This window comes from Colius striatus, chromosome Z, assembly GCF_028858725.1.
Source record: "Colius striatus isolate bColStr4 chromosome Z, bColStr4.1.hap1, whole genome shotgun sequence".
NCBI lineage: Eukaryota > Metazoa > Chordata > Aves > Coliiformes > Coliidae > Colius > Colius striatus.
Window position 1 is genome coordinate 14,497,003 of NC_084790.1, and position 10,797 is coordinate 14,507,799.

At 39.7% G+C, this 10,797-nt stretch overlaps 2 protein-coding genes across 2 annotated transcripts in view; both read right to left on the reverse strand.

The window, feature by feature from the left end:
- MSH3 (mutS homolog 3) overlaps positions 1-10,797 on the reverse strand; it is a 114,084-nt gene that overhangs the window by 102,796 nt on the left and 491 nt on the right. The window contains exons 2-6 of the mRNA XM_062017553.1: positions 9,260-9,380; positions 8,034-8,257; positions 4,624-4,836; positions 1,426-1,542; positions 615-732 (exon numbers count right to left, since the gene is read on the reverse strand). Of these exons, the coding sequence (XP_061873537.1) occupies positions 615-732; positions 1,426-1,542; positions 4,624-4,836; positions 8,034-8,257; positions 9,260-9,380 (793 nt within the window). The remainder of the gene's footprint in view (positions 1-614; positions 733-1,425; positions 1,543-4,623; positions 4,837-8,033; positions 8,258-9,259; positions 9,381-10,797) is intronic.
- FAM151B (family with sequence similarity 151 member B) overlaps positions 9,304-10,797 on the reverse strand; it is a 64,109-nt gene continuing 62,615 nt past the window's right edge. Inside the window, exon 7 of the transcript XR_009820817.1 lies at positions 9,304-9,380. The gene's annotated coding sequence lies outside the window, so the exon portion shown is untranslated. The remainder of the gene's footprint in view (positions 9,381-10,797) is intronic.

A 10,797-nucleotide genomic window follows, 5' to 3' on the forward strand; every position in this document is an offset into this window, starting at 1 on the left:
TATTAATTTAATAACCTTTCCAGCTCTTGGTATGTACTAAGTACTAGTTTGGAAATTAAAGAAAAAAAAACATGAAATAGATAAAGTAAGAGATAGGAAAACAAGAACTGGAAGAAAATAAATAAAAGAAGAATAATAAATCACTAGTTAAAAACTATCTCAATTTTTAACTTTCTTTGTTACAACAGCTAGGAGTTAATTACCTATCTAGATTTTTAACAGTCCATTGACTTTATCATCTTCTCATCACTCAGAGCAAACTGTTGACACTAAACAGTCAATTCTTCCTTCACTAACCTATGCATTCTCAGTCTGGTGAAACACCTAGCTTAAGACAAAACCTACAGAACACTGTATCCTTGGTAAATCCACTCTCTGACTTCAGAAAGTACAGTAAACAAAAGCTCTGCTGTTTCACCACAGACCTGAAGAGATTAAATTCATTATAAGCCAGCACGACATTTTAACACGACATAAAATTATAGGAATTTTATTTCCTGCTGCCACTCATATTAACCACTAGCTCCTCACATTCCATTTAAGTGATAATAAGAGAATTATGGCCTCTTGTACACCAAGAATTAGAGTGTGACAAATTTATTTGGAAAGGATATCTTCTCCAATAAGCGTGGACTTTGTGTAGAGAGCAGTCAGTTTCCGGCTGAAGAGAGAGCTTTTATTTTCTCCAGCAGCTTTCAGTGCTGCAGTTTCCATTTGTTTTATTACTCCAACCTACAGACACACAAACGGGAAACAAAGTTACCTCTTTTATAAGAATCTTCTCTTTTTAATTTTATAAATTTGGCCATCTTTTAAGACATGTATACAGCAAACGTATTAGAGCTGAGCAGCAAGGGCAGACACTGGCACTATAAGGCACTGCTTTACCTTACACTCTATGCAATTCTAACTGCCATCCCAACTTCTGTCCCTGTGCTTCTTGTCCTGTTTTGAAAAAAACTGGCTGGTGTACAACACTTGACAGAGAATGGTCACTGCAATCAATTCATAGTCAACAAATGCTCTTCTCATAAACAGAAAAGGCATATCAACAGAAAGGCACGGAATTACAGAGATCAACAATAGGAAGGAAAAATAATAGTGGCTGGGACAAGAAAAAACAAGTTTGTGAGAAAGAATAAAAGAGAGCAGATATATAAATTTCTGTTTATCAAATGCAAAGGCTTCATAAAAATCTCAGAGAACTGCTGTGGAACTGTTCTAGAAAATATGAAGATACTTTTCTGTAAAACAAGGGAAGCTTGAATGTACTTAAAATTTTGTGACAGTCAGCAGAATAAAAAAATCTAAACAAAGAAAAGTTAGCGATTTTAATGCAAAAACAAGTGATAATGACTTTCTTCTGGTACAAAAACTGCAAGTTATTTCAGTCCTTAACATAAATTAATAAAAGCCAGAGATAACCTTATATCCACTCGCTACAAGCCGCCGCACATGAACAAACAATCTATGACTCGGTATACTGGCAGTCATAAAGTTATGATCCTGATGACAGTAAATGTTTAGCTCTTTAGCTGCAATCTGCAAAGTACAAGAAGAAGAGTCAGCCAACAGTTCAAAATGCAAAACAGGAGCTCATCTTTATGACAATACTAATACACAACTACAACTAGAAGTCAAACGTCAAAAGGAAAACATTACAGGAAAAAGCCCAGAGAGCTGAGCCTCTTCCTGTCCCAGCATGTTGTCATAAACAGCAGCTTCAGTACCACAAAACTAAGAACACAGAAGGACTGGAGCTATTTTAATTGTGGATATAAAGATGGTATTAAGCTTGTTAATTAATTAAAATACTAAGAAATCAACATCAAACATCAGTGAAAACTAAATCCTTCACAGAAGAAGAGTAAGGCTACTTGTTAAAATGTGACATTATAACATACAATTTGTATTTGCTCTATGACGCCTGAAACCTGGTCTTAAGCAGGAACTGCAATCAAATACTGAACTGTCTACCTGGATAGTATATTTCTATTTCTGGACTCTGAGTGCATCAGCAAAGAAGTGACAAGTTACTCAGTACAGATTTCATCAGGAGAGCTAATTCCCAGTAACTAAACAATGTTTCTCACTTGTGTCAAGTGTGGAAACAGCACATATCAAATCAGTAGCAACGATTTGGGGCAGATTATTAAAAAAAAACAATATTATGATCTGTTGACAAACCATCACTTGAAAACTATGTTTGTTGCAAAGTTCTTCTCGGTTCTTACAAATCTGACATGTATAGGTGCTTGTCATGGTTTGACATGACACTGTTTCTGGTAATGGGGAAATGACTGTAGAGATGGCTCCTGTAAGAAGTTGCTCAAAACTCTTCTCAGCTCTGAGACAGACCCACTTCTGAGGCTGAGACAATTAGATGCCTCCTCACTTTTTAAGACGAAGCTGGAAGAGGAGGCTGCTTCCTGTTTCTTCCTTCTTCAGACCCTTCCTTTTTTTCCAGCTTGTGGTGGTACAAGGAGTGGGAAGAGAGAGAGAAGCAACGACGTGGACTCCAAGGTCACTGAGAGAAAAGAGGAGGTGTACCGGAGCACAGATTCCCCTGCATCCTGTGGAGAGGACTGGTGAAGCTGAGATTCGTTTGCATTTCGTTAAAGGCCCTGCATCAGGGGTAGAAACTCATTTTGCTAAAGACCCCGCATTCAGAGGCAGTGACTCGCTTCATTAAAGACCCCATGGCCAGGGGCAGTGACTGTGCCAAGAGGAGGTTGTGTCCCATGGGAGGGACCTCATAGTCACAGAAGCTTTAACTGAGGGGAGGAACCCACGTCAAAGAAGCTCATTAAAGTTATGCCCAGAACAGGCTGTGTCCCATGGGAGGGACCCTGTATCTGCAGAAGCCAGAGATATTCACTAAGGACTGCGTCCCACGTGAGGGATCCTGTAAAGAATCATACAATGGTAAGGGTTAGAAGGGACCTTTAGAGGTCATCTAGTCCAACCCCCCTGCAGAAGCAGGTCCATCTAGATCAGGTCACATAGGAACATGTCCAGGTGGATCTTGAAGACTTCCAAGGAAGCAGACTCCTCCCTGCGCAGCCTGTGCCAGGGCTCCATCATCTGAACAGTGACATGGGGTTTTTTTTATGTTTAAATGGAACCTTATGTGTTCCAGCTTCATCCCATTACCCCTTGTCCTGTTGCTAGATGTAATAGAAAAAAGGGATGTCCCAACCTCCTGACATACATCATTTACATACTTGTACATACTAATGAGATCCTCCCTCAGTCTCTTCTTCTCCAGACTAAACAGCCCCAGTTCCCACAGCCTTTCCTCGTATGAAAGATGTTCCAGTCCCCTGATCATCTTGGTGGCCTTGCGCTGGACTCTCCCCAGAATTTCTCTGCCCTTCTTGAGCAGAGAAGCCCAGAACTGGACACAGTACTCCAGATGAGGCCTCACCAGGGCAGAGGAGAGGGGAAAAAGAATCTCCCTGGACCTGCTGGCCACACTCTTCTTGATGCACCCCAGGATGCCATTGGCCTTCTTGGCCACGAGGGCACATTGCTGGCTCATGGTTAGTTTATTGTCAACCAGAACTCCCAAGTCTCTCTGCAGAGCTGCAGAAGTATTTGCACAAGTCGTAACTGCTGGGAAGAACCCACACCAGAGAAGGTCGTTAAGGACTGTGTCTCATGGGAGGGACCCCATACTGAAGCAGGGGGAGAATGTGCGGAGTTGTCCTCCTCTGAGAAGAGAAGCAGCAGAGCCCATCTGTGAGAGACTGACCACATCCCCCACTCCCTACCCCTCCAAGCCGTTGATGAGGGAGGAGGTAGAGATATTAGGAGCAGTGAGCTGGGACTGGGAAGAAAGGAGGGATGAGGGAGAGAGATCTTAAAGTACTGCTTGTCATTTTCTCATAATCCTACTCCCTTTTTGGTTTTGTTCTGTTCTTTTTCTTGTAGGTAGTAGAAAAAAAACTTTCCTGCTTTCCTCTCTAAGTCGAGTACTGGAGTCTGTTTTGCCCAGAACCATAGCTGGCAGTGAGCACTCCCTGCCCTTGTCTCAATCCACAACAATCTTAGTTATCTATTTTTCCTCCTATCTTGCTGGGGCCTCCATCATCTTAACGAGGGTGGGGATGGATGGGGGCATTGAGCAAGAGACTGTCACGGTGTTTCATTGCTGGCTGGGCTAAACCACGACAACGCTGCACCAGGATATGCATCCAAGATGCTCCCTGTACCCAGGCTGTATGAGCTATACTCATATACTTTTACACTGCTTGCTCCACTGTCTTCTAACCTGAAATACCCCTAGGAGAATTCTGGGCCATGACAGAATTTACCTATGAAAATGTTTCAACTTCAACTCTGACAAGTAATTATTCTAGCACCCCACTGTAAGTTCTCCACATGCAGGGCAGCAAGCAGTACCATATAATTACAAAATCGTAAGTGATATTTTGGCAAAGAACACATGTATAATGCATATAGTCTTCCAATTTATGCATGCAGAGATTTTTCATCTCAATTTCAAGTATTAAAAAACCCTACAAAATTTATGCTGCCCAAAATTCTTCCTTCTGGAAGTTGCTATAGACCTAATACAATACTAACATGCAGGTATCTCTCCATAATCCTAGAAAAAATTACCTCTGCATCTTCTCCAAAGAAGCGGTATTTGTATCCACATTCCACACACAAAACAGCATCTTTGTATTGTTTCTTCATTTCTATGAATTGAAGTTCTAGTGGAGTGTAAATGCTTTTGGTTCTCTTATTAAGATTTGTATCTGAAGTATTTTGTGTACTTTCGTAAGACTTAAGAGATGCAGCAAACTGACTAAAATCACAGTGTAACTCCTCCTGTAAACAGAAGGTGGAAAAGTATAGTTAGGAATCCTCAAATAAATCAATCACCCCTGCAGACCTTGCCTCATATTAACCATAGAGCTAAAGACTGTTCTTGCAGTAAATAGCCTCAAGAACTGCAGTAAAACTCTCAAAGGAAGATATGCAGAATACAGATAATTTGGAATTGAAAGGAATAAAAAAAAAATCTTTGATTTTCATGACTTTTTAATAAACTAGTCAATTGGCTATACATCAGTCTTCAGACATCTCAGATGAAAACAGATCCCTATTGCATCATGAGCTTTCTAAACACAGATCAAGAGACATGCAGACTGCAAAGACTCATCAGTCTAAACTGGCCAGATATAAAAATAAGGATAAATTACCACTCCCAATTTACAGATGGGAAACTGCAGCATCGAGAGATTGTCGCAAAAATCCACAGTAAATCAAGAAACAAAATAATTCAATGTCTCAGTTCACCATTCCAGATACCAAAAATTGTATTTCTCCAGTCTGCTCTTCCTACATAAGCTCAGAAAACGTTACAAAATAATTTATTCTTAATCACAGAAAATCTATGTAACACTTTCTAAAACCCTTAACAGTCAAGGCTTTGAGCCCACTCTCTCTGTGACTTATCATTTACCATGACATGCAGTGTATGTTGGTAGCCAAGCAACTTCTGCTCTACAATTTTGTTTTATCCTGTGCTGCAAGCAGGGTGATGGATTTGTCGTTCAGAAGTGCAGTGAACATCAGTGATTACTTACAGCAAAGGTCCTCTTCATATCACACTATCAAGTACTGATAAAATAAATACAACACCCTCCACCTTTTTAAAGCAAACCACTACACAAAAGGTAATTGATCAAATTGCGCTGTGAGTTTCTGCAAATAAACCTGCTAAACCTCAATTTCTAACAATTGTCCCACCTATATTACAAGGAATAAACTCAACTGAAGCAATGGTAAGAATAAGTCTCTGGAAAAAACACAAAGATAGGAATACCCATATGCTTTAGGTCATGAGAATGTACAAAGACAGCATTCAAAAAACAATGGGAGGGGTAAAAAATAGAACAGTTAGCTGTACTGTTAACTGTGAATTGCATAATTCACAACATTGCACATTATCAAGGGATGATCCATTGACAAGCAGATACCATAGCCTAGCACAAAGAAAGCTATACCATGCCTAGGACTCAGAAGGCTACAGGAGCTTAGATGTCGCTAGGGCAAAACCCACATCTCAAGGATTCAGGGAGTCTTTGATCTAAGGTCAGTGCCAGCTCGGTAGTCTCATTTACAAAGAAAACTGTGATAAAGCACATGAAAAATGGTCATGAAAGAAAGCAGAATAAGTAAAAACACACACAGAAGTTGAATTCCTGAGATGGTAGTTAGTTAGCAGCTAAAAGAATTTAGAAGAAAAATACTTATACAAAGAAAGAGAAATCCATGATAAACATAAAAAATTAGGGATTCCAGAAAAGGCAGACAAGTCCTCCCTGACCTGACTGCCTGACCAGGATAGTCTCAGTAGGTGTCTTACAGAAAACAATCATAGTAATGTTCTGCCAAGTAGGTCATAAGTCCTCACTATCTGCTGAGTATATAAAGAAAGAAATAATTGTTTTTTACTTTGCATACATCTTGCTTGCAGAGTCTCTCTGCATACAGTTAGAGGTAACCTTCCTCATAAACTAGGAAGGCAGAGTTGAGCTGTCAGTCTCACAGGTAATCTGGACTCAAGTGCTACTGTTTGGTGACAATCATCTAAGTACATGAATATGCAGTGGCAATACTGCTATAAAAAACACACCAGTGTTAGTGCACTGGAAGCCTACTTTGGAATAGGAAGACAGAAATACTGCACCAGTTGATACAAAGGAGATTAACAAACACATCTGTTTAGACATAAAGAGAAACTTCAATTCTGCACAAACAACTACTTTAGGCTCATAGCTTGGTGGAAGGAGAGTTGCATGTGCCGTTGCTCATCAAACACTCACAACAACCTAAGCCAGGTAGATGCTGCCTCCAGTGATAAAAAGTCATTGAATACTCCCCATGCATGTTTCACACACATGCACGTGTAAAACCCTTACACTTCATAGTTTCAGATTCTAGAATTCTCAAGCACCTGCAAGACATGCTACAAAGTATGAGATATGGATTAAACTAGCAGGACTAGCGTCTGATGTTAATATAACTGAATCACAGAATCATAGAAGGGTCAAAAATTAAGAAGTTTGATAAACAAGGGTTTGAAAAAGACAAAGAAGGAACCCATTTCCTGTGCTTTCCAAGTTGACCACACCTACATAATCTCAATCCTTTATCACAACAGAAATCTCTTGACAAAAGCTACATCACTATTCTCAATTTTATCCCATCTTCACAGACTACAGATACCTCAGTTTAAGATCATGACCTTCAGATATGGAAGGTCAAATCAACTATGCAACCTTTCATATCATCTCTATACAGCCTTTCATACAATCCCCTTCCTTCAAAAAAAAAACCAGACTGAAAGCTTTGTTGAAAAGCAGCTGAGTACCAACACAACACCACGAAAGCAAGCCATGAAATGCCTTTTAGGGCCTGAATACTTCAAGCTGACCACAAAAACTAACTAACGCTAATTAGCCCTGTAACTAAAGGAGAAGCAAAGCCCTATTACAGCCTTAACTAATTCTATCATATGTGTCATAATGATAACTTTTCATGGGAGCTACTCATGTCTTCTGTAAAAAAAACAGTCATAAACCTTAGTAGTTTGATTTATTAGCAACTGGATTAAGCTACATCTCAGCAGTAATTTTCAATCATGTTTTGGCAAATCAAGCCCGTTAGTTTTACAGTTCGTATCAAAACTGACAGAACTGAAAGAACGTCAAGCAAAGGGCCACACTGAACTTTGGTTATTGCAGTATTATAGGTTCATTCACAATCATAAGATGCACTGTCAGTGTTTCTGCCCTCTCATTATGGCTTTTTTCAGTGCTATCACTGGAGAGCTATTAGAGGCATTGTCTTCACCTAGGAGTTCCAGGAAAACACCCATACACAAACACTGGTATATTGGGTACTGCTATACTATTTCATGATGAAACACAAAAACACAAAAGGAATCTTGTGCCAAAGTTTGCTTTTTTAAAACCACAAAATTAATCTACACAGGACTAGACCAAAGATCTACATACCTTCCGAGTAACTTTTGGGCTAGTGTCCCAAGACTGAAGAGGGTTTTTCAACTCTGAACTTCTCCCAGTAATATTGGGACATTTTTCCAAGCTCAGAGATTCTTTCTCCCGAAAACTATCCTCTCGGACTCTGTTATACTGCTGGTTTGAATCACTGCAGAATTCTCTGAGTCTGTCTAGAGTTTGCAAACATATACGGGGCTTTTCACGCTTCTCGGGTTCTTCTTCAGTAAAAATACACAACAAAAACATGTTAGCAACTTATTCTCTAAAACAGATTGTCTATTAGAATTACATTAGTAAGCAGAGAATGCAATCATTTTGCTCTCTCTCTCCTACATTCCTTCTCTCTTCCTGTTGCAGTATTTCTGCCAGCCTGACAGAATCATGCATGTAATTAGCTTGGTTAATTTCCCTGGAAAAATCAATACATCTCACTTGGATACTTCTTCATACATGTGAAAAGAAGCACAATTCTTTTCTGGACTGTTAACAGCAAAGCCACAAAATTAGCGAAGAATACTGGGAGATGACTGGTATTTTTTCGCCAGTTTTTAAACAGACAGTATTGCTACTTGTGGTGTTTCAATATTACTTCAAACTATCACACCTACAAAACTGAATTCCCTCTTTTAAATACATGAGAGGCTAAATTTGTTCCATGAAGTGTAATGGACTTCATATGCACTGATCTGTTTTTCTGTTTGGATTATTAATTTGTTAAACTCCTTAGTTGACAGACAGATGGAGCACAGGCATTTTCATGGTAATTAAGCTGCTGCCATTTCACATTTAAGAGCACTACATACAAATTATTTGCTTTGAGGTAGCCCTTTGGTATCCCAGTCACAGGTCAGACCCCACAGAGCTGTCAGGCATAAGTCATGCTTCAGTCTGAGTCTAGAAGACAAACTGTTAAATTAACACAAAAAGAAAAGTTGCAGCATTTCTGCATGGGCGTCTGGACCTCACTGACTGAAAAACCTGTTAAAGCTGAGTCAGCTGGAGGGCGTTGGCAGAGTAATTCTGGAGTAAAGCTCAAATATTTAGCTTCTAAGCTACAGTAAAGTGCTTTAACAATATAGCTAGTATGCTTATAATGGTGCTTTAGAGATGTACTTAAGAAGCACTTCCTAAAGCATTCACCAGTAAATTTTCTCACATTTGACATTAAAAAAATATTTAATGGATATAAATGCTTGAAGGTTTGTTTACAGTCAACTCACTTTTATCCTGAGTCTTCAGTGGTTTACAGACATCTTCTAGAGTAATCTGTCGTGTCTTGGTCTTCTTTTCATAGGGTTCATTGCTTTCAGTTGAAGTTCTTTTTATGCCCAATTCGGAAGCCTGAAACACAAATTAAACAAAAAAGTTCAGTTACTTTTTCTCTTTGCCATACTATATGACGGACGATAATGCACTCAAGATTTTCATTAAAAGATAATGCAAAATCAATATACAATACATGAAATCCATAACTATTTTACCTGTCTACACTTTCCATTTATAAAACAGGTCTTCTAACATTCCAGGCTACAAGAGGAAGAGAAACAGCGCTTTCTGTGAACAAGCTGGCTACTGTCCTAGAAAAGAAACACTTGCAGCTACCAGGGCTTCAAAAGGCAGCTCAGAGCTACCTCTGTGACAGAGAAGTGAACCATCACTTATGAGACCTTTTCATCATACTACCCACTACCACCCCCCCATTTGAATCAGACCTCTTCTGCAAATCATCATTCCCATGGTCCAGAGACCTTTTCTGGCCAGATACTTGCTATATGCCTCTGGGAGTCAGTAATTTGTACGGCTTGCAACCCAGTGATGGAAAAGTATCTTCTCCACACCATCCTGGAAGTGTTAAACCAGACTAAAATATTTTCCTAAACTATCTGTAAACATCTAGCTAGCATCATTCTGGTTTGTATAGAATACAGTACTTTCAACCACTGCTCCTCAGATGGCTATTGATACATGCACTTTCAACATTTCCTAAGCAGCAAATTCATCTATTTCTGTTGTTTCATCATTCATGTCCCTGTTTGACAGAATGGAAGAAGTACAACTACATATAAAAAAGTAACTTGCAACTGCAACAATGTATCAACACAGTGCCATTTTATTTTGCAGATAAACAGGCAACAGGTGCTTTTCGCAGCCTGCATCCACATTTCATATGGTCATCTCAGACAGTTTAAGTGTATAACTGGGGAAATTAATTCTGCTTATAACTAAACAGGAATTCCAGCCTCAGCAACTAGGCCCCTGACCTCCACATAATGTATCCATATGCACCTCCCCCATGAATGGCAAAGTTTCCTTTTCAACTCCACTACATATCACCAGATTAATTAGGAAGCAGTATTTCTTCATGGAGAGAAAGTGGTAATCCACTTTTCTAAACACCTTTGGACCAAAGACAACAAAAAAGGTTGACTTGAGACACAGGTGATAAAAGCATACACCTTTCAAGGCCAGAAAGGGCTACAAATGTTAACTACAAGGAGACTGGAAAACATAAATTTAGAATGAAATCCAATTGCTGAGACACAGTGATTTTATCCTAACAGAAAAGTATGAGTCGTCTGAGCTCCTTGACCTGACAAGCTCGATCCACCACCTGCCAGGAAACACAACCTGTGCCAGGAGGTCCAACATTACTGCAGGGGTGCAGAGCTCCCGAGACACACATCGGCACTCCGGCTTTGCCAGGCTCACTGCACACATGCCAAGCCTCGGGTCCCACAAAATGAGCACACCCCGGCTG